The sequence below is a fragment of the Sylvia atricapilla genome, chromosome 5 (assembly GCF_009819655.1).
Source record: "Sylvia atricapilla isolate bSylAtr1 chromosome 5, bSylAtr1.pri, whole genome shotgun sequence".
Lineage (NCBI taxonomy): Eukaryota > Metazoa > Chordata > Aves > Passeriformes > Sylviidae > Sylvia > Sylvia atricapilla.
In genome coordinates, this window is record NC_089144.1 from 29,367,335 (window position 1) to 29,391,654 (window position 24,320).

At 36.9% G+C, this 24,320-nt stretch overlaps 1 protein-coding gene across 2 annotated transcripts in view; it reads left to right on the forward strand.

Annotated features, from left to right (window-relative positions):
- The window catches only part of TMEM117 (transmembrane protein 117), a 175,282-nt gene that overhangs the window by 51,534 nt on the left and 99,428 nt on the right, over nucleotides 1-24,320 (forward strand). For both annotated transcript variants that reach the window (XM_066319056.1, XM_066319057.1), the window contains exon 4: nucleotides 18,910-19,009. In XM_066319056.1, the coding sequence (XP_066175153.1) occupies nucleotides 18,910-19,009 (100 nt within the window). The remainder of the gene's footprint in view (nucleotides 1-18,909; nucleotides 19,010-24,320) is intronic.

Here is a 24,320-nt window from a genome sequence, read left to right on the forward strand (position 1 = left end):
ACATTGCCATTCCTGAAGTCTTCCCCAAATTTGTTCTGCATATGTGTCTGATTCCCCTGCGGCAGATTTTTCTTGACGTCTGCTGTCAAGACAACTGTAGCTAAACTGAGGTGGAAAATGCTGTGGCTCTTCAAGAGTGCTGCTTGACCAAAATCTGATACTCCAGGCAGACTCAGCAGGGGGAACAAAGCAACCAACCAACCTGACCTCATAAATTTGTATTATAAATTGGATAAAACTTTTAATTAAGAATTTCCTACAGAAACTGTATTTTCTGCTAAATTAAAATTTTCAACAGGATACTACTTTATTTTTTTAACTTTTAAGGAACTATAGTTTTAAAATGGTGGCTTTTAAAAGGGTTTTCCATTACTGCTTGCATAAATCTAGGTCACTGTAATGGTTTATAGGATTATAGGAGGTATAGTTTGGATAACTCCTGTCTTCCTTCTTCCTTGTCACCAGTATAACTTTCCAATGTACTGAATCTTCTCTGGTAGCAGGATAGTCCACAAAACAGCATAGAAGATGTTTTTTTCAAAACTGAAGTTTGGAACTGAGTTTTTTGATTTCATCTTCCATCAGAAAATTTTCTGATATCAATGTTTTGCCCCTATTTCAGGGAAAAAATGAGTATTGAATTAATTTATTTATTAAAAATTTAAAAATTGTCTTTTTTGCCTGCTTAAACATGCGTATAAAGTTAATTGATTAATTCATAACTTTTCCAGGCAGCTGTAGGAAGACTTGGCAGGGCATTCACTGTCTTGCTAAAAGTAGGCACAACCAGGAAGCTGAGGTCAAGTTCAGGCCCTTAAGTACTGAGGAGGAGGAGAACTAGTTACCTTTAAAATATAGACCATTTATAAAATCAGACTTTTAAGCTGCTGCCATATAGGTGACATGCATAATTTATTAGTAATCTCAGGCAAATAGTTTTTACCTGCTAACCAATGATTAGAGAACGTAAAAACACATTTACCATGGGACACTATGACAAATTCTTAGAGAGATAACAAATCTGTCTGCCATACTTGGCAGCAACAAAGGATTAATAGTCTTAACCTGCTTCAAGTGATGCAAACAGCTCATTAACACTGTTGCTTGTATGAAGCATGTCTGTATGTAGTTCTTTAGTAAGTTTTTTTGCTGTCAGTGGTTCTAAAGCTAGATATTCTTGTAAATAAAAATGTTGGAAAAATCTCTGGGTTTCCTTTCTTGCATTACTAGAAAAAAAGCCATGACCCAGCAGCGTGCACATGCATCCCAGAAAGCCAGTCTTACTATGGGCTGCATCAAAAGATGTCTGGCCAGCAGGTCGAGGGGGTTGATTCTGCTCCTTTACCCAGTTCTCCTGCCATCCCATCTGGAATACTGTGTCCAGTTGCGGGGCTCCGGTAAAAGACAGTCATGGGCCTGTTAGAGCAGATCCAGAGGAGAGTTACAAAGTTGATCAGAGAGAGGGCTGTAGCAACTCTCCTCTGAAGACAGGCTGAGAGAGTTGGGATTTTTCAGCCTGGAGAAAAGAAGACTGCAGGGAAACCCTATAGAAGCCTTTTAGTATTTGTGCCTGTTACATGTTAGAATTGGCTCCACTGGAATAGCACCATCAGCAAAGTATTGATGGTGGATCATAAGAAGTAGAGAGAGAAACATTACCAAGGTCTTTAATGATAGGAGAAAGGTCAACACTTTTAAGCTGAAAGTGATTGGATAGAAGGAGGAATTGTTTTGTGATGAGGGTGGTGAGACACTGAACAGGTTGCCCAGAGAGGTTATGCATATCCCATTACTGGAAGAGTTCAAGGCCAGGTTGGATGGGGCATTGTGCAACTCAGTCTAGTGAAAGGCGTTCCTGCCTGTGGCAGGGGTTTGAAACTAGATGATTTTTAAGGTCCCTTCCAACTCAAATCATTCTGTGATTCTCTAGTCCTGTAGAATGTTCTCAAATGCCCAACTGCCTGTGACCTTTGATGTAGCTTTGCTGTTTTTCACTGCATGGTGAAACCCAGGCTGTCATGTATTGAGAAAAAAAAAGTATTTTGCTAAAGATACATAAATTCTTTTCTGTCATTAGAATTAGTTTGGAATTGATAGGAACATAAGCAACAACTTGAACTGTTCTGAGATAAACACATCAAATGGCATATCCCGTTGGGATGTAGAATTTGACTAGAACTGTACCTTTATCCTGGTATGTATGGAACCAACTTTTTTTTTTTTTTTTTTTCTGTAGCCTTAGAATTAATTTAAAATGGTGTCTGTTAAATTGCTCGACTACATTTGGTACTTTTGTGACTGAATGTCTGTCTACAACAAGTTAAAATAAATTACTTCTATTTATGTTTGGAAGCTTGAAATGTTAGTGGGAATGTCAGCCCTTCTCATTTTGGCATTCTTCTAGAGCAAGGCAAGTGATTCTAGCAGCATGATCCTATTTATCTCTTGTCAGCTCCATGTGGTTTCTTTGGTCTGTCTGTGTCTGGGATATTAATTCATAACAGAATTATTTCCTCCTCAGCCAGGCATTTTTGCAGTGTCAGCATCTCCTGGTTCACACTCCAGTACTGTAATTCACAGTGTAAGCAGGCCTAAGGCATGGTGGCATAAAGAGAAATAATAGAAAACCAAAAGACTGAGATGATGGAACTAAGTATGTAAATAAAAAGTGTAGATAACGATTCAGGAATTGGAATGTGAATAAAAGAATCAATATAATTTCCCCCACACTTGTGTTAATAACAGAGATTTGTACACAGTGGCAGTTGCTGTAAAATGCAGTAAAAGAGGGGAAATTCAGTAGAATTACTGTTGTTTTTAGGTCTGAATCAAAAAGTATATGTATTTAATTCCTAAATTATAGTAAGTTAAAAGTGCACTTGAATACTCTGCTGATGAGGATGTTTCAGAAAATTCAAATGTGTAATAGCCCCAGATTTGTAGATATTACATTCTTCACCTTGCAGCAGTTTTCTTAAGTATTATTGTTTGAGCCTTCTATTATATGTTAAAGCTAGTATTTGGTGAAATCTGTATGTATGCAGTAGAACAAGGTAATGTGCACTATTAATGACCACCATCCATCTCATCCTGAGATTCTTTTCCTTTACTAGATAATGAAATGAGATAAAGGTGGGGTCAGCTCATCACTGAATGTAAATTAGACCAGTCCAGTTGGTACCTATTTACAATACTTCATGGCCTTGTGCAGAGATTCAGAATTACACACTTGAGCATTAAGTTCTTGATAGTCTTTTTAGTCTGTCATTTCATTGGATCCCTGCTGCATATTTTGTCTTAATACTTGTTCTTATTTGTAATTAATAAACCCATGGAAGTACTCTAGTTGCTGGGATATTGTTTACTTCAGTTATGTTATGTTTTTTTTAAGATATTGAGTGTAGGCTTCGAAAAGGTTAAAATGATGGTTTGCTGAAAATTTCAAAATATTGTAAAAATTATTGACTCCTGTAACCTGATAATACTAAGCAAAAATCTTACCTATTTGTAAGATTGCATTGACTTGAAACTGTTCAGTTGAGCTTCTAGAATTATTGGCTATTACTAGTTTGGAGGAAATAATTCTCAGTTGGACCTGTTTCAAGGCTGGAATGGATCCAAGATAAAAGCCTTGGGACAGAGTATACGCATAAATCCAGGTTATTTTAGGGAAGGTTATTTTAGGGAAGCCTAGCAAATGAGTAACATGATGCCTTTCAATTCCATTAATGAAATCCTTTCAGAATAAATTAATGACTATCATGCTGATATTTTAGGCTATTTTATGGCCATGTAATGCTGTTGTTTAAAAACTCATTGCACAAACCGTTCTAAATGTTGTTGACATTAAGTAGCAACCAATGCAGTTGCTATGTTGCTCAATCTTTCCTGTTAACAGCAGTATTGATCCGGCGAAAAGCAGAATTTACAAAACTATTTTCCCATGAAGTTACCTGTATATGACCAAGGTTGGAGTCCTACTAACACAAGAACAGTGTGAGTTCTGTATAGGATTGGCTTAAAGGAACTTATGTTTTGAGATTTTGGGAAACATTAGTTTTGATCATAACAGCCTTTCTGTCCAAAATGTTATAACAGAAGCCTGTTTTGATTATATCAGTCTGAAATTAGCTTAAATAGCCCTGTGCAGAAGTGAATAATTTATTTATTGCTTTTTATAATTTGTATTTATTAATGCAAGGCAATATTTATAATTGTAAAAGGAATGAAAATGTGCTGTAGTCAATATTGTTCAAGAAGCTTTTGAAAAATATTGTCAGGAAGAGAGGAGGGACCGATGCCATTGAACAGAGATGACTTGGTCTTTTTTCCATAAAGTACTTACATAAAATCAGGCTCAGAATGCTTTACACATACTGATGTTAGAAGGTAAGTATGAACATTATTCAGGTAATTTAGATTATCAAATATAATTCAGGTTAAATGTGTGTTTGCTTCATTTTTGGTTTGACTTTACAAATCCATCTTTAGTGTGGTTCCTCCTCCGATCACCATGTGAGTTGTCTTTATAATGCTCAAGACTGTAAGAATGCCAATTAAGACAGAAAGAGCTGGACCTCCAGAAACTAGTTAATGACCACAAAGCACGTTTGTTTCTAGAACCTGTAAACAAAGTAAAAGCCAAGGCTCTGAAAAACAGTGATAATGATATCTGCTATTAGTATTTGCATCTGCTGTTGTACTCCTATAAATCTATTTTATGCTGCTTTAAATATTATTTCCAATTTTTTTTTTTTTTTTTTTTTTTTTTTTTTTTTTTGTTGCCACTGCAAGTTCTGCTCCAGTTGGAAGAATTTGGTTCTAGGAAGCACTTTCCCAGTCAGAAGTTGAACCCTCATCTGTTTTAGTAAAAAGCATTTGTCTTAAAGCAAAACATGTTGGCTTATACTACCTACGTTCTCAGAGGCAGCTTCACTTTGCTATTTCACAGTTTTACCTTCAGGATCTTAGTCTAAAAAATTCTCTGATGGAAAGTAGAACAGTAGCAGATTGGTGTTTCCCTGTACTGAAAATGTTTCACTCACCTGCAGAGCTCATACGTCTGCTCGTGAAATGGCAGATTGATCTGAAAAATGAGCGATCTACTGTGCTAACCTTTAACCTTTAACTGTTAACCTTCTCAAAGGTCAGTGCTGGGATAACAGACCAAACCTAAAAAGGTTTCCACTTTTTCCCCCAAAACTTCCGTTTTGTAAGTTCTCCATCCCTTCTTCCTGTTTAAGGAGTTAATGAAGTTCTTATCCATTACTCAAAAACTATACTGCTAATCAACATATATGTATATTTAAAATTGAAATTCAAATATTATAGTTAAAATATTGTTTTGTTTTTAAAAATTTGTTTTTAAAAAGCGGTTTAAAGCATGAAATATTAAAGAAATTCATCTCAGATGGACATCATGCATAAGGAAAAAGCTATGTAAGCAACATCTGCAAGGAAATAGTAGTCAGAGCCTGAAATTAGTACTACAAAACTCAAGGTGCATGGACATTGCTTTTTCTCCAGCTATAAACTGATCAGCTCTGGGTAGGTTCCCTCCATTAAGAAAAGACTCATGAATGAGACTAGAGGCCACACAATGTCTGAAATACAAATATATGAGTTTTTCTCTTTCAGCACCGCTTCTCTTTTTGGCACTTGCTACACTATTGTTTCATGGCTCTTATTTCAGTAAGCAGTAGTCACTTACTCACTTGGCCTGCCTTAAACGTAAATTTCTTATTACAGCCATAGTCATCAGCTCTTGAAAGAGCTGCCAATTAATAATGAAGGCCTATATTGTGGCAGAAATCTCCTTGCAGTAAGGAAGTTTACTGTAGTGCCTGCATTGCCCAGGAGAAGAGAGCCTGATGGCAAACATTTTCATTGCCATTTTTTTCTTATAGCTGATCTCTTCAGTATCCAGTCAGGTTCTTTTGCTTTATTGTACCCCTGCCCAGAAGTATTTTGGGACAAAGTATAATGGATATGGACCTCATTTTTACCTTAGATTTTGTATATGTGTTATTCAAGCTTACCATAGTGCTTATAATTATTTGAAAATGCCTCAGAAAAATTATTCAAACATTCTTAATAAATGTATGACAGCAGCCTCTTACAACAGTAAAAAATAAAAGTGTCAGCATTTCAAACTTGGCTTGTCAAACATGTCATCGTATATTACTTCTCTTTCTCATCTTTTGGGGAATTTATCCCCAGACTATCTGGGGGAAGAAAGTTCTCCCAGTAACACAGGATCCATTCCACTTTCAACTCTCTCTGTGCCCTGGGGGTCATCTGATATTATTGAAAGCTAATATTTGTTCCAAACTGGCACTGCTGGTGGCATCAAGAAAACTCTTCTCTTTTGATTACTTTTTCTCTTGAAGGACTTAAAACACTGACTTGTCTCTACAGTGTATTCAGCTTTTAAAGAAATAGGATTGACTTTTTGGTCTTACTCCAGAAATAATCTTTTCTATCTTCATTGTTTTGAAATGAACTGCTTGTGTCTGTTTAATGAGGAGACACTTCTGTCATGAAGTTTCCATAAGGGAAAACATCATCTTTTTAAATGAAAACAAATCCCTGATAAGGAAGTGCGTCTGAAGCATAGCTATTTTGTTCCCTGCTGGTCTGGCCAAATCATATGGGGTTTCTTTACTTCTACATGACTAAAAGAACAATAATTAATTTGGTTTAATGATCATCTATTTTGTGGACAAAAAAGGTCTATTTCTGTATTTTTTATGAATAAATTTTCATTTAAAGTTTCAGTTTTATCTCATGGTAGTCATATAACATTTTCTGAGAACAACAATGATTTAAATCTTTTTTGAGAGGCATAAAAAGAGGTACATGTAATGATAAGACTCTAAAACAAAATAAGAAAAGTAGTGTAAAACCCTCAGAAAACTTCTGTTGGCTGTTTCTCTTGCAGACTGAAGGCATGATACCAGCAGAGTTCATGCACTTCTTTTCCAAACACTAACTTATTTTGGTATCTAGAAAAAGGCATGTGGCTTGTGCTGTCTTCCCACAGGCACCTTTGCATAGGAGGGCAACACTGTGCCTACTGTCACAGCCAGCCATACTACATACAGGGTGGATATGGCTGTGCCAGGTATTGTCAAGCCTGCAACAGATTAGAGAGAACACAAGGTGAAAAATATGTTGGAAAAGTAAATGAAAATGTATCATATCCACACCGCAGTAAAAGTCCAGCTGCCCTGCAGAGGACACACCCTATGCTCCTCCTCCGTGGCATGGTTTCTTTCACTCCTGAGCGGTCTCTTAATAAGGAGTTCACCTAGCCCTAGGAAAGCTTCCTGACAATGTGATAAACTAATGCTAAAGTCTCGTTTTCCTTTAAGGGGGATAGAGAAATACTTACTTAAAAAAACCTATAATTGCTGTCTATTTCAGCAGTTCAGTTAAAGCCTGATTAGTGAAGATGTCTTGTTAACTATCCAAAAATTATTTATTTATCATTCTGTTAGTAAATCCTTGTTTAACAAGAATTCTTTGTGGGCTTCTCTGTCCAAAACCAGTTAACACATTTGGTCGTACTTCCAACTGTGCTTTTCTTTATCTAACAGCATGATTACTTCAAAGGTGAAAGTTTGGGCTGTGCTGTGCTGCTGAGGGAAGATCTCAACATCCCTCAACCTGTTACGGTTGAAATCAACCCTGAGTTGAGCAGGAGTTTGCTTTAGGTCATCTCCAGAGTTTTCTTCCAACCTAAATTATTCAATGTGTTCATGAGAAGTATAAAAATAGGAGAAAATGTAAAAGTCATTAATTTGCAGTGTTACTTTTCTGGGTTTTTATTTGGAATAAAGGATCACCTGTAGAACAGTTGAATTCTGGTCACTACAGAAAAGAGTAAAAATCCATCATCTTTGAGTGCTGGTAAATGACCTCCCTCCAGAATAATAGGAAATGTGAAAACTGGATACGAAACAGTGGAACTGGATTCCTGCAAGGGGGAGATCTCCTGCCAGTTCTGAGATACAATCTTTGGGGAAATTAAAGAGATGACTCAGTGTAATGCACAGTGTGCCTGTACAACCAGTAAATCAAAAGAGACAGTGTCAAAATCCATTCTCTTTTCTCTTATCTAGCAGAGGATTTTATTTTCATTTGTAGTACAGAACAAGAAATGGGATTTAAGTTCACAAATGTGACCGATTACTGACTGAACAGGATTCAAACAAAGACAAGAAAATGTTCTCTAAACATTGCAGGAGATAACTCACACACATGGTGATGCTTATTTTTAGAGATTTTGTACATCATCTGCATTGTCATGTTAATGTTAAAATTTCTCACTAGATTGACACATTTATCATAAATATAACTGTGAAGTTTTCTGGTTCATGAATTTCGAACTGAGGATGTAAATGGTATAAGCGTCCCAGACAGTGGCCAGAAGGGGATGATACAAACTTAATCTCTATGTAAGAATGCAGTACTTCTATCTAGATTTAGAGACTTTGGAAAAAATATGAAAATTAAATTTTATGGAGCAGTTTGGTTTGGTAAATAATTGGCATTAACAAATGAAGATAATTAATTTTAATAAATTTTAATAAAATCTTAATTGAAGTTTGCTCATTCTTTGAAAAATTTCTGGTTGACAGTGTTTTACCACATAATCTTTTATGTGATTTGGAAATGTATTTTTCAGTCTTATGTATGAGTTTAAAGGTGATTTTTTTCAGTTAGAATGGTATTTTCCACACTACATATTTTAACAGAAGTCACTGGTTTTAGTTGCAGTTTGGGATATGTGTAGGCCTACAAGGAATGTTAGACCTTCACTCTAGAAATTGGAACTGTGCCAGTCTTAAAACATAAAAATCCATATTTGGTCACATTTCATAGTTTAAGAATCCAATAAAGATGAGTTTGCATTTAACTAACTACTTTTCATTTAACGGAACTGAGATCCCCAGAAGATGATTAATCTGATTCAGAGGTGTTCTTGCATGTTAACAAGGTAAGCTAATAGGTAGGCAGCCCCAGTGTGTTATCAGCACTCTTTGGGTCACAAATCTAAATGACAGCACTATACAAGATGCTCTAAAGAAAATTCACTCCATCTCAGCCAGACCCAGTGCAGATGTTTAAGATAAATCAGATGAGTTATGTCTAAATGTCTGTAATGTGCTTATTCTTCCCCATCTGCTCTGGGGAGAAGTGAATTCTTTCAGGGAATCCTAGAATTACTAGCTGAAATTGAGACTTTTAAAAAGTCTGAACTGAGATGAAACTCTAGTATTTGTAACTAACCGGCCTTAAAAATGCAGCCAAAAGCATCAAAGCTGAGTGTCAAAAAGTGACAAAAGCTGAGTGTCTGGGTGTCAAAAAAGCCATGTGCATATATCTCTCTCTCTGTCTCTCTGTCTCTGTCTCTCTCTCTGTCTCTCTCTGTCTCTCTCTCTCTCTCTCTCTCTCTCCCCCTCTCTCTCTCTGCGTTGTTTGAAGATGTACTACTCCTTAGTAGGAGTATGAAAATTAGGAGAATATTCTTTTCAATGAAGTTCAGACCACAAAGTGTGCATTTTCTTCATTTGTGTGTCTTACTGTATTGCAAGTGACAGTGGTGGAGCAAAAACCTGAGCAATGTGTGGTTCTGATATATCTGTCTTCTGATAACTCATTTCAAGACATTAAAAGAAGACTGTTGTGAAATGGAAAGTCTGCAATAGAGAGCTGTTGATTTGAGGATAAAATCAATAAAAACCTTCTGTCACTTTTCCCTCTGTATATAAATGCTAATTTTATTTAAAATGCTGAGAATTGTAGGGACCAGAAAATAAAGCAGCCAGTACAATACAGAGCAAAGTTATATCAAGTGTTGGACTGGTATCAACCATTGGATGGTTTAGAAGTCACAGCAAAGGTGTTTGTCAGCCAAGGAGTGGAAGAACAGGCTGTCTTCTTTGCTGTGTTTTCCATGTGAAAATCTCTTCTGCAATTACGTGCCAGCTCCTGTCAAATGATTGGCCCTGGACACAGTTGTTCTTTATATACACTTTTCAAGTAGTACGGTAAAGAAACAATCTCCTCAATTTCATGATTTGTGCGTTGCTTGAAGTCTAGTTCTTTTCCATCTGCTCTGCAATCTGTTGCTGGTAGTACATTATGAGGGAAGCCAACCAAATCCTCAGACCAGCCCCTGAATTGTCAAAGCTCATTTTCCTTCCATTTCTTCTCAAAGGTACCTCTGAGCATGGTAAATATTTTTTTTTTAACAGCTCTAGTTTCTATATCTCTGTCTGGTTTTATAGACTGCAGCAAGACTGATACACACCAGACATCTTAAACAGATTCAAAGCCAAATATACATAGCTGAATCATGGGATCATAGAAAGGTTTGGGTTGGAAGGAAGCTTAAAGATCATCCAGTTCCAATCCCCCTGTCACAGGCAGAGCTGCTGTGCACTAGAACAGCTTGCCTAAAGCCCCATCCAACCTGAAAGATATTTTCTGTTTACACCTGTAAGTAGTTTTAAATAATAACTTTTCCTCCTGTGACAGTTTCCAAATTAATTAATTTTGATTTATCCACAGAATATTGGTTATGTGTCTGCAGGCTATGGAACTGTTTAGAACAAACCATTTGCAGAGGAAGTGTTTCAGAAGATTCTTATTTAGGGCTCGTTTGTAGCTACATCAGATTATAGTATCCCTTTTAAAGAATGTGGCTTACAACTCTTTTCAGATCACTTCAAATTCTCTTCAGTTATGATCACTAGTATTGGTCAGCAGAGATTCTGTGTCAACATTTCTTTTCCAACTCATTAACTTACAGCATATTTTTTGTAGTTTTCTGGAGTATCATTATTTTTAAATAAAAAACTCCAATTTTTTCATCAAATTTCCAGGGAAGTTTAGTAAGTTAGAGAATGATTAATATGCAAAGTTGCATCATCTGCTAATAATTGCAAGTTATTAATTAATTAATTAATTAACTTTAATTAAATAATTAATTTACTTAAATTTTTTTTTCCTCTGCTTTCCCAGTTGCACTGCTGTTTACAAGCAGAGTCTATCTGGTGTTTTGTAAAAACTGTAAATTGTCCTACTTTCCCCTTTCTGAATAGCAATAATACTGCAGTTACTTGTTTATTCATTGTAATAATGCTTTTAAACTTCTCTGTCATCCCTACAGCTGAAACAGCTGATAGAAAATAGAAACTTCGGCTGAAATTCACTAAACTTTTAAAGTTATCGAAGCACTTGGTTAGAATGATAGAGTTCCAGCTATACTGTTTTATTTAATTTTGTTTATATTCTAGAACAGTTCTCTCTTTTTTTTTAAGTGAATAATATTTTGTCTTTGAACTTCCATTTCTGAGAATATTGCTACACATCTGTCCTTTTCCCTTCTTAGCCATATTAAAATGTCAAAAACAGGCATGGATGTGTGTAAGCCATGGCTCTTTCTGAAGAGTACAGCCAGTGCAGCAGTACTCAAATCCATTCTTAGCAGTATCTCACCAAGTTTAAAAGCTAACCATTATTTATTAAAAAAAAAACTATCACTACATCTCTTTTTTTCTAAATTAGTAATCTTGCTTCACCTTTATAAATGTATTGCCTGATATATTCTTTAGTTTCTGTGGCTTTTTTCAGATATGTTAATTAATTTTTAAAAATCTGTTACTTTCAAATTCTAGTAGCTGAAATATCTGAAATATTTTGAAATACCACACACCAAAAAAAGTATCTGTATTTTAAAATGAGCATATCTGCAACACTTAACAGGTGCCCAAGGCCACCTGTCTTATTTATGTCCCTGGGCACCTCTTTTATCTCGCATTTTGGTACTTTTAACTGTAAAATTATTCTGATATCATACTGTTATAGGCTAATGGAGTGAATCAAATAGGTCGTTTAATATACCAGGACATAGTACAGTGTTGCAGATTAGTTGCAGAATGTTAACTACCCAATTAAAAAAAATGCTGAAAATTGGCATGGTTCTCTTAACTTGTCACAAGTTCTCCTAACTTGTTTCATTATCCACAAAAATAATTTTCAACAAGAAATTCACTTAGCAGTTAGAAAATATCTTAATCCTCTCCTGCAGCATCAAACTGGCATGTATGGGGCAACCTTGTGTGTCAGTGCTTCAGTGAAAACAACTTCTTCAGTCATAGAGTTGAAATGGAAGCATGAGCAGCTGCATATAATCTGCAGTGCTTGTTTGAGTGTGTGGTGGGGACAGGTAAGGCTGTGCTATGTGTGAATGGGTGAGCATTCATCTGTTGGTGCAGAAATAGAAATGTTTCTGCAACCTTGGCTGAGTATTGTAGCCTGTATTTGCAGCAGAAAAGTGCTATATGCAGCCTTTTTCTTCTTTCTGACTAAACAGAATATATATTTTTGTGATACACATGAATAGCAAAAATCCTGGAAAATTTGTAAAAGATACCTCATTGACATAATGTATTTGAAAACTCAGGGGTTTTTAATTCTCTTTTCATGCACCTTTTATGCTTTTCCTCAGACTATCCTGTCCATCATAAGTGCCTTGTAGAGGAATCTGTAGGGTTAGTACATAATTTTCATCAGGGCCCTTAGGTAATGATGGAGAAAGGTGCTCATCTGGGGGAAGAAATCTGGGTACAATTCCCTGCTTGTCCTTTCGTTGTCTCTAATTTTATTTGTCATTTAGGGTTTGAGAGACACACACAAAAATGTAGGTGTGGCAAATCCTGTAATTTAAACTCACTGAAAGTATGTGCCAACAATCACCAAAGTTCACCTTTACCCAGGGAGGGCCTGCATTCCTCCCAAAATGGAGGTCCTTACTGCTTTTGAATTTGCAGATCCCTTAAATTTTCCCAGTAGAGATGCAGACTCTCACAGCCTCTGGCAGTAGGCCTGTCACTGTGATCTACATTTTGCCACTCCTTTAGATGTAAGCTATTGGCCATTTTCATATGACATCACTATGCCGTAGAAGAAAATAATCTAAATTAACATCCTGCTTTGATTTGCTGTCAAATCTATTGATTGTGGAGACAGCCTAGGAAGATTAGCATAATTAGGTAAAAGTTAACCTGTATGAGTACCACTTGAACTCCTAAGAGAAGTTCAGACTCTACTGGAAATCAAGTGCTTAATGCTTGGTTTGTTGGAATAACATCCACAAAAACCCACACAGAAAACTCCTACAACCAGCAGTAGAAAAAACTACATTAAGAACAAAAATATGTTAAAAATCCTGCCCCAGTTTGCTTAGGCACCTTAATTTAGACTGTGGTTGTGATCTAATCCAAACACCTATACTGTGGCATGTATTCTAAAGGTGAAGGAAAGGTAATATTTTTCTTATATGTGAAAGATATTTATACAAAATACAGAATATACAGCTTCAGTTTCACCTCACCTAACAGAGTCTTGAAACAGGTATTTCTCGTCCTCTTATCTCATCATCTTTGCATATTGAGAATGACAGAGAGGTGCAATTCTCTAACTATGAAGGGCATTAAACCAGTGTCCCTTGGAATAGGGACTGGATCTTGTGTATACCCTACCATTTAAGTTCTACCATTTAAGTTCTACCTCTTCTGCATTAACAGACAGAATTGAAATTGCTGCATTTTTCAATGGGCCTTGTCTTAAAGGCAGGCTTGCAAAGCTAGAAACTAGATGGCCTGTTCCGGTGGACAGTGAGGAGCTCCTGTGTATCCCAGCAGCAGAACTTCTAATGGCTTGGGAGCCCTACAAGCAGAGTCCCCAGAGAAGGTTACATAGCCCTCAGGCCTGTAGACTGATGAGCAGAGGTTTTCAGAATTGCAGTTCTGCTGTAAAGAAAAAAAAAAAAAATCATGAATAAATAAAAAAAAAGCGTGGATAAATAAATTACCAACCAGTGATGCTCAGCTACAGTGATGCTTGGTCTGTCAGTCTCAGGTGTTCTGCACTGTGCCATGGATCTGCCTCACTATAGCCAAGCTGGTTTTGCTTCTCAGATTTTTGTGTCTTGGAGATTAGCCTGCTGATCCTCTTGTGGCTGTTACCTCTTTGATGTCTTGTCAAGCAAAATCCCTGGTTCAGTGCCTCTTAATTCTCTCTGTTCTGGTGTCATAGAAGTTTCATCTGTATGTCTAAAGCATGCACTGGGGATGGTTAGGGACTGAAAGAATAGCTGTTGTGCTCTCTATGCTGTTTGCTGGTAGCTGTGCATTATGCCATCTCCTCATTATGCTGTGCCAGTTTATAAGGCAGCAGGTCTTGATGTCTCTGGGCATCTTCCAGTTCCCTGTGGCTCTGACTTCAATTCCTAGCATTAGAAGAATAGCTTTTCAGCTGAGTGAAGTGCTACCAAGTGTCTCATTTGCCATTCTGTCATTTTAGAGTGACAAATACAGATCAGGATCTGTATCTGCAGCCTTTTATGTATGTTTTCAGTTATTCTGACACTCTCTGCCTCTTCTAAATTGAGAGTAATGGAAGCTTGTGGTGCCACATCTAAACACATGGTTCTTTGCAGCCTGTGTGAACTCCCGTGCTTTTACTTGTTTGCCAGTGTCAAGGCATTTCACTTTGTCAGATGCACCAAGGAAGATGAGCTCCATATAGATAATCAGCTATTTAGGGGGAAGGCCAAATAATAAAACCATCTCAGAAAAGTGCATATCAGAATGCAGAACATGTGCAGACTTTTTGTTACTCAACATAAAAGATATCAAGGCCTCCCCTCCTTTTTAAAGAGCATTAAATTATCAATCTCTGTGAGTGCAGTTCTTGTTGGCTCTATACAGAACATGCACTGTGTGCTGTGTGCCAGCCCAATGCCTTCAGTACTCTACAATGTATAAAGAACCAGCTGAAGCTTAGTTAAGATGCATCAAGGTTGCTAAAATTGCTTTAAAAGGCAACTAAAACCTCCTCAAAGTGTCTATTATCTCATTGCTGTCCCTGGACACCCAGGGTTCAGGTCAGATGTGTCTGGATTGTCAGTTATGTCACAGGCCTCACAAGAGATACAGAGCTCTTTGGATTATCATCTGGAGATCAAGTTATGTCACATCACTGGGAATCACTTAGTCACATAGGTTTAACAATCCCTTTTAATATGTGAACATGGGTTTTTTGACATGCTAGCCATCAAGAAGTAATGTTTGGCAAGTAAATCCTTGACCCAGCCTGACCAAGCTCGACAGAGTGTTTGATTTCCTGGTTTACACTTAAATTTAAGTGTCTGTATTGAAGCTATAGCCCACTCTTAGATTCTGTGATGGTCAAGAAAACACAATCTCAGCACTGAGACATGAGTCTCAGTTATTATGTTTTTTCCAGTGCTTGGAACAGTTTTGATACCACCAGATATATTTTGATATATCAGTTTTGATACCACCACAGATAAAGATGCACAGGGATTTGTGCATCTTTATCCAATGTAAAATTTAAAACCTTCCATTTGCTTTCAGACTCTTTGTCATTTTAGCACCATTGTCCTTTGAAAAAATCCTCTGATACCTTCCTTTGAACAAAATCTCTGGGTTAGTGTGGTTGTTTCTCTCTTTATCCATTCTGTGCACACTTCTGCTAACTTCAGAAGCTGTAAATACACTGGGCTTATATGTCTTTTTACTGACTCATGGTTATTAACAAACCTTTTGTGTCAACATGGATGTAGACAGTTACTTATGATTTTTATTTTTTTAAATCAATTTTAGAACTTTGTTTCTCAAATCTCCTTTGTCTTTTGATTCCTCTCTTTTGTCCTATTCTATTAAAATATTGCTCTAACTTCCTTAGACTTTGGCCTGCTAAGAGCAGTTTCCCTGGAGCTGCAGCTTCCAGTCATACTGTGAAAGGCTCCCAAATCCCAGTCACAAATTTGTCATTTATTTATAATATTCATAAGTATTGGCTCCTCAGACTTTGATTATTTACACTTATCCTGTCTCTTTAATAAGAGCCTTCTTACTCTGTGCTTTACCTGCTGTGCTTTGTCACTCAGTGTTTCCTCAGATTGTTCTGCTCATGCAATGTGCTTGTGCCTTGCTGCAGAATTCACATATGGCAAAGCAAACAGAAGCTTTTTGACAAGGTATAGAAAATCTGGGCTGACCATGACAGTTAACTGGAACCCAGGAGACATTTGTCCTCCTGCAAGGTGCAGACATGGGTCCTAGCCAGGAAGAAGACTAAACAATTGAAGAAAACTACTCTTATCACTAGCTAAAGCAAGAAAAATGTGAGGATTTTCCACAATAGAACTAATTTTACTTTTGGTAATGTTATAATATATATCCAGATAGTATCGTCAGAAAAGCATGTCTTACTTGTAACACCTGTGAATGAAAACTGGAGGGTTTGGTTTCTTTTTTTTAAATTCATTTTTAGCAGCCCCAAATCCCTATTTTAAAATAGTCAATTTCTCTTTGTTTTTTAGAAGAAAAATAGTTCTGCAGAGAGCATAAAAGACACAGGATGTAATGCTAACAGTTAATGAAATAGTAATGTATTTCATTACTATTTCTAATAAGATGACAATGCTAAAAAAAATTCTTCCTGTTCATAAAAAGTTGTAGCTGTATTTTAATCAGTAAATGCACTTAAAACATGCACAGATTATATTCCTAACAGTTTCTTTATAATAATATGCTATTTTGATACTAACCGAATTTAATTAAAGCATTATTTACTTGTAGACCAGAATGCACAATTTATAGACTTCTTTGATGCTTTCATGTTTGAAATGACAAAAAGAACTGTTGGGAAGGTATGATGTTTTCAAGGTCTTTCTGTGTATATAAGTGTTATATCCAGTTCATTCAACCTTATTATAAGCCTTCTGATACTTCTAACATTCGTAAAAACAAGTGATTACACTAAGAATTTCAATTTCCATTAAAAAGAATCGCTTATGTCTGGGTTGATTTCTCTTCTACTAGGTAATACCCATATTCAGAGATCAATGGCACCTCAGCCTTTTGGTTAACCCTCCTTGTGTCCTGCAGCCTGCCAGGGTGACTGTGGTAGGGCTGCTCTATACGCCAGGGCTATAGGAGTTGCCCAAGTGGCCTGTTTTCTGGGTGTTTGCTTATTGTACACGTGTAATCATGCATAAAGCATATGAGAATGTGTAGTGCATATAACAAAAGGTGAGAACTCTGGGGTTTTTTATATGTTTCCCACTGATGGAGAAGACTAAGGTGTGCTTTGCATTTGAGGGCTGTTCCTTACAAACAACACTTATTGCCATACCTTCTTTGTGAAGAAGACGCCTTCTTAAGGAAAGCAGACTTGGGTATTTTCTCCCTTCTCAGATGCTATAAGAATGGCATGCCCAAGATGCAGGAAAAAAGGAATTCCGAAGGAATTTTCCGGTTCTAAAGCATCTAGAATATATCTGGGAGGGGTGTGCTTGCCTGTTTTCTGTCTTCCTTTGTTTGTGCTGTTGCCCTTTCTTGGAGACAGCATTGAAACAGGGAGACTTCAGGCTGACCCTGTTCTTGGGTTCTTACCTCCTTATTTATAGCATGATGAATCTAGGATAGTTTTTGATGATCTTTTAACTACATGGAATGTTATTAAAAATTGTTTGGAATTTTTTTTTCAGCAGAAAATCAGAGTGCTGTTCATTTATGTGCTGTTCAACAGGAAAAACAAACAGATGGCATTTTTGTTAGTGACATACCAGCTGAAATGTCATAATGTGTATAATAGAAAGGGCTGTTGCAGCATGACATTTTTCATGTGTCATGAAACTATTCACTGACAATAATATTTCTGTTCTACAACATATTAAATTGTCTCTAAGAAATTATACCATGCTGCACATGGATTCATGCTAGCAAGACCTTCTGTCTTGATCAGGTATTTAGATTTTAACAGAACTGGTCCAGAGAGGGGAATCAGTTTGCACTGGTCCAGATGCAGAGATATGGTCTGTATAGCTCCTAGACATTGCAGTATTTTGTATGTAATAATGGTGAGATTTGAATAATGGATAGCACAGTGTTCAAGGACACTTTTACATGTGACTGTGTCACTTACGCACATATGTAAATAGGCATAACATTACATAAAACATGTAACATAAAACACTTATAAAGTTAAAATACAATTGCCATTGATATTCATTATCATCATTATTAGCTCTTGAGAAGAGTTGCCTCTTACTGACCACTATAAAAGTCTTTTAGAAAAGGATACCAGTATGTTAAAATTTATGGTTTTTTTCAGAAAAGTTTTAATCCAGAACAAATAACTTTAACTTCTTAATTGTCCTTATAGCATCTTGGTGAACTTGAAATCAAATACCAAGTGATGTTGTAAATCCTATCTGTTGCATTATTTGGGCAGAATGGAAATGCTTCTTTTGGATTTATGTAAAATATATCTGTGAAAATAAATGGTATAAATCTAGAAACAGTGACATCTCACTGAAATTTTGTAAAAATTGCTTGCACTGATGTGTTAAAAAGTGTGGTTGTATAACTGATAGAGTGAAAAGTCAAGCAGCTCAATTATCTTTTTAAAGATACCCTTAAGATTTTTATTTTTCATGAAGATTTTGCAAAGTCACCAATTTGAAGAATGTTGTAATTCTGTTTGTATAAAGAAAAAAGATGAAAAGCATAAAACATTTTCTACTTTCAGAAGCTTTACATAATCCTAACGTCTTTGCCAACTGTTATTTTAGCACCTTCAAAAGAGACATGGACTTCAGAATCAGATTCACATTGCATTTCTAATTGGAATCGACCCATATGGGTTCAGTTCTGTGTCAAGGCTCAGATCTAGCAGAAAAGTTATTATGAAAGCAATGGGAAATCTTTCACAGATAATCATAAATTTTGTCACTAATGCAAGTTCTTTGTAACTACATTGAGCAAATGTGCATATCTTATGTTTGTGTTCTTGTTTCCACAGTGCATACATTATAACAGACTTCATGGGCATCAGGAATGAAAATTTTATGAAGGTAGCTGCAGTTGGGACTTGGATGGGAGATTTTGTCACAGCATGGATGGTAAGAAACAATTACATTTTAAAAGGAAAGGAATATATTTGCTGCTTTCAAAGGAAAGAGGAGAGGAGAAGAGAGAAAACTCAGTTTCTCTAAGTGTTTCAACCCAGAAAAGTAAAAAGTTAACAAATGCATAATGGCAAGTATCCAATTGATAGTCCAGAGCAGTTTCAGTTAAAATATATCAGACTGATTTTTTTTTCTGTGAGTGGGAGTTTTGCCACTGACTTCTGCACGGTGGCCCTTCTTTGCTATGAAGTAGCATCGCAACTTGCTACTCCGTGAAACAGTGAGTAACAGCTAAAGACAGATAAGTCTAATGAAAAGAATTAGAAAGAGAAGAAAAATTTAAACTGAAAGACATGATAGAGGACAATGGAGTGAGAGAAGGAAAGCAAGCCAGTTACATGCCAGGGTTTGAAGGTAGTCTGATGTGAAACTATCTGAATAATTTTGTATCTAATTTAGGACTTAGAAAAATAAAATTTTTACTTGTTAGAAAAGCTTTCTTCTGAAATATGTGAAAGCCAAAGATCAGCTTAGTCAAAGAGAACCTGTAAATGACAGCTAATTTTTGGGAACGAAATGAAGCATCTGCACATTTTAATTGTTCAGAAAAAGCATTTCTTAAACACAAAGTGATGAAACATGAATTTAATTATTTTTTAAGACTAGGTTTTTAAGATTAGTGTAGGTAAGATTTTTAGCAATGGTATTTTAGCAATGTCTTCTACCCTCCATACTTGGAACATACTGTACAACAGACAGAAGGGGGAAAAAAATGCATCAAGGATTTTTTCAGGATGTTGTTCAGAATGTGTCTGTGGTTGTCCAGGACAAACTGTACTCTGTGAAATGGTGACCATGAAAAGCAAGTACAGAGAAAATAACTTGTATATGCTTTACAGTAAGGACATCATAGAATTGGTGCCCTTGACTGATTTTGACAATTAATGTGAGCTTCTTCTGAATTGGTAATAAAATTCATGGATACTTCTGAATACCTTTTTTCTCATGAGCTTCCACATCTTTATTCCACTATCAATGAGGAGATGATGCTTAAACTAAGCTGAATTGAGAGAGATCATGTATCATACATATGCAACTTAGGGCTCCAGCGATAGATTAAGGACAAGTTGTACTACATTAGGTAATGTGAGGTTTTTTCAGTCCCTCTTTTCTCGTTTCCTTAAAAAAACCCTGTTATATGCAGTGCTGTCTAAAGCATGGAAATGGTTGATTCAAAAGGCGTGAGAATCCTGATCATTTTCTGGGTACTCAAAGCCATCTCAGGTCTCTTTAGCAGTGAAGTCACAACTGGACAATTGGATTGTGCCACAGCAGATTCCAGTGGCAGATGGGGTATCACTGAAGAATGGGAGAGAGACTGGGAGAAACTGCAGAGCTGATTTGATTTAAGGAGTCTTTTTAAATTAGTCTGGTTCTATTAGCTTTCAGGAAGAGTAGGGAATATGGGATTGGAGAGTCAATGTGTTTTAGGACATGCTTTGATTGCATGAAGAGGATTAAGAGGTGTAGTGATTCATGTTTAGGTCTTCAGAGTGAAAGAGAATAGTGATACTGCTTCTGCAACACAGATTTCTAGGCAAAATATATCAACCAGGCAATGAAAATGACAGTGTACAAGGGCAGCTAAGCCTGAAAACATCAAACAAAACTACAATTTCAGGTCTCTACCTGTGTTAGTAAAAGAGGAGATTGGACGTGTATGCTGGTGCATGGGCATGTATATTGGTGCATATCATCTCCCATGGCATCTAACTTAAGTAATCTATCTTATTCTATATGAACAGAAATTGCTGTGGTTTTTATATTTGAATTTGCTTGGCCTTCTGCTTATAAAGCCCAGCATGGAATTGATGTCAAAGTGATTTGAGTCTTCTGTGGTATTATATTTTGTGAAGTTTCCCCATCCTGTTTCGAAACAGAAAAGAAAAAACAAACCTGTAAAGAAACCTTTGCACATCTTCCCATTCATAGCAGTGTTTATATTTTCTAATGTTTAAGAAGTCTTTTTAAAGAAACCATCCATCCATGGACTTCAAAGCAGAAGATAAAAATGAAAGATGTAGCCTTCATTTCACTGTGTTTGAACCATAAATTAGGGTCTTATTCTATTTAATTGGAAACTTTGGGAAGAAGCAGAAATAAAATGGATGGGGTTCCATTTTAAAAATGAGTAATCAATAAACAATAGTATTACCCAAGGACAGTGAGGAGTGGCTTATTAAAACAGGAAAATGATTGAAATGGGAAAATATACTTTGGATCACTGTTTTGGATTGAAAAGACATAAGTAAGACTTTCTCGTCAACACTTCCTAGCTCACGGACTAGTTTGGTGACAGGATCTGACAGTTTCTAATAAAATAAGCAATATTATTTCCATTTCATGTAATGAGAATGGGGCCATGCTATGGGAGCATGGAACCTTCTCCTTTGTAACTCTTGACGGGAGTGTCTGCTTCTTTGCTGAAATCTGTAGTAAGTGTTACATATTCTGAAGTCTGTGAAGAAGGGAATGGGTTCAGCACACTGTCTGTCTCTCTGCACTTTTCCTTCTTTGAAGCAATGGAAGAAGTGTATCTTACAATCTTGTACCTGCTTTGACATGCCCTCCTGCTCCCATGAAAAGTGTATTGTCCTTATGGACAATGCTTTTGAGGCAGACACCACTGATACTTGCACAGTACGACACCTTGGAAGAAAGGCTGGATTCCACCCAGAGAAGCTTATAAAGTAGCAATTATGGCTGCTTTCTGGAAGAGTGCAAGCACGCTGAGGAAGGAGCTGATTTGAGGGCAGAATCTCTGATCATTAGAGTGGCCTCTCTGTGAAGACAGCCTGCTGCAGCTGTATTTTTGTGAGGAACACAGTCCTCAGCATGTGGGGTAAGGCATGCTCAGAGGATAGCTACAGGAATAGGTAGCACTGAAGAGTGACACAGAGAGCAAAGTAGTGTTGGCTTTTAGACTGTCAAAACTGGTGTTCACTTTTGGTGATGGCCTTTTGGACTCCACAGAGATTGGCCCTGAGCTGTGAGCTATGTACCATTCCATCGTATTCCATTCCACATGGAGAGCTTTGCTTACTAACTGCCATTGCCATTTGCATTAAATACATATTGCTGCCTACAAACCCTACATACGTGTGTAAGAATCTAAACAGTAGAAGTTTAGAAGTTTGTTGTATCTTAGATGTTGCTTGCTAGGATTATCAGAAGCTGAAGCAGTTGTCTTCAGCCGGTGTCTGGTAGTGATTTTTATGAATATACCGGGTTGATCCTCCTGACAAGGAATTCTATTCCTACTTACCTTCTTTCTGAATGGTAATTTAGTTGGGATTCTCTTCTCCCATGTTAGTTGCTAGAGAGAACTGGGAACATTTGAGAGATCACTGAGCAGCAGAGACTCTGCCTGCTCCTGTTATCAGAAACAATGATAAACTCTAGGGATGGTTTAGTATATCATTCATCAAACTAATGTTTACTGCATATGTACCAGCATATTCTTTTTAAAAGGAAAAGCCAGGAATTTTCTCATCACTATGCTTTAGCACAGTACTTGACACAAGGAGTGTGAAGTGAATCATTGTAGCAATTGTCTGTTCTTTTTGACACCTTTGCTTGATTTCAGTTTGACTTCTCCCTGGTGTGGGACGATGAAGATGTCTGGGACTATTTCTCTTTCATCATCTTAGCAGATGAATTAGTAGGAAGTTAGGAAGCAGTACTTTCAGCACAGTCTGGATGGCAGAGTGAGAGATCCCTGTTGCCCTGCTGATCCAGTACTGACCAAGACACGCTGTATCCAGTTGGATGGATGGATGGTTATGGAGGTAGAGACCTTCTGCCTAAGACTTCTTGTCAGGACATAGTTCTGGGATTTCAAAAGGTTAGTACTGAGTAGTGAATCTACACCTCCCTTTCCTCATTAGTGGAACTGGATAATGACTCCCATTGTTGGGAGTTGCCTGGGCTTCTGTGAAGTAATTTAGGGGAAAGAGTCACTTCATTAGGTGACATTCTGAAATATAACTTGTGGTGGAATGCTCCTCCCCATGATAAATATTGTCTGATCATATGCAAGAAGGATTTTCTGTCCTCTGAGATTTTCAGCATTAGCTGTAAAAGCTTCAGTTTATCAGCCTTGTAATTCCAGAGGAAAACCTCATACCATTTTGTGTTCTGGCTTTGCTAGTTATGAAAAATATTTTGTCCATGGGTTTTTTTTTCATTTACATTCCTCTGTTAAACATTTTTGTCTCCATCCTCTGGTGGAGAAAATTCCTGTATTTTCCCTTTTTATATGATTAACATGTCTTATCTGGGCAGTCCTGGTGTAACCAGTAGAGGGGCCTGTGGCTGATTTATAAAGAATACTCTAAACCTTCCTTGGGATTCTTAATACTATTGGCATCAATAGTTGACAGGTTTAAGATAATGGTTACTGCCATGCAAGGACAAAGTAAACCTGTATAGTCCTAAACCAGAATGCTTTTCTGTCACATGCACCATATTAGATCTCAGGATACATCTGTAAAAAAACCCAGTTTCTCCACCTGGTCAGATCAAAAATCCATCCAGACTAGTATCCCACCTCAAACTGTGACTATAAACAAAAGCCAACCAGGAGAGTAAGAACAAGCCAATAGTATGTGGTAGGCCCTCTAATGCTCTCTGGAAATGCTTAAAATTTTGTGTATATAATGACTCTTAATCTTAGAATTGTTTTCCGCTTTTTGCACCACTTTGCATTCAACTACAAAGAATTTCATCTGCCATTTTATTGCCTAGGGACTTTCTTCCATAAGCACCTTTCCTAATTCTTCACATCCAGCAAGCCATCATCCTTTTCACTGTGCATAAGTTAATATAATTATAAAGCTTTCTCACCTCACTGCTCATTCATTTTCCCAGGTTGCTTAGGAATATGACGAATAACTGCATCCCCTGCAAAAATCCCTGTGGAACTCTGCTAATGACCTCCCTCCATTGCTAGAGCTTCTGGCTAACCTACTTACCTTCTGTTCCCTGTCTTTTAATCAGTTATTTATCAACATAAAGGCCTTCCCTAAAGCTCTGAGTGTTGAGTTTCCATAGAAGCCTGTGACGAGGAATTTTTCAAAAGCCTACTAGAAAATTCAGCTTTGCCTGTTTCAAACACATCTCCTTTATCCATGAGTTTTGTGACCTCATTCAGTAATTCTGTTCTGAAATATCTCCATTCCTGTTGTTTACAGTGCCAGCCACTTAGCACTCCTTCTGCAGCCTCAGATATTCCCTCTGCCATTAA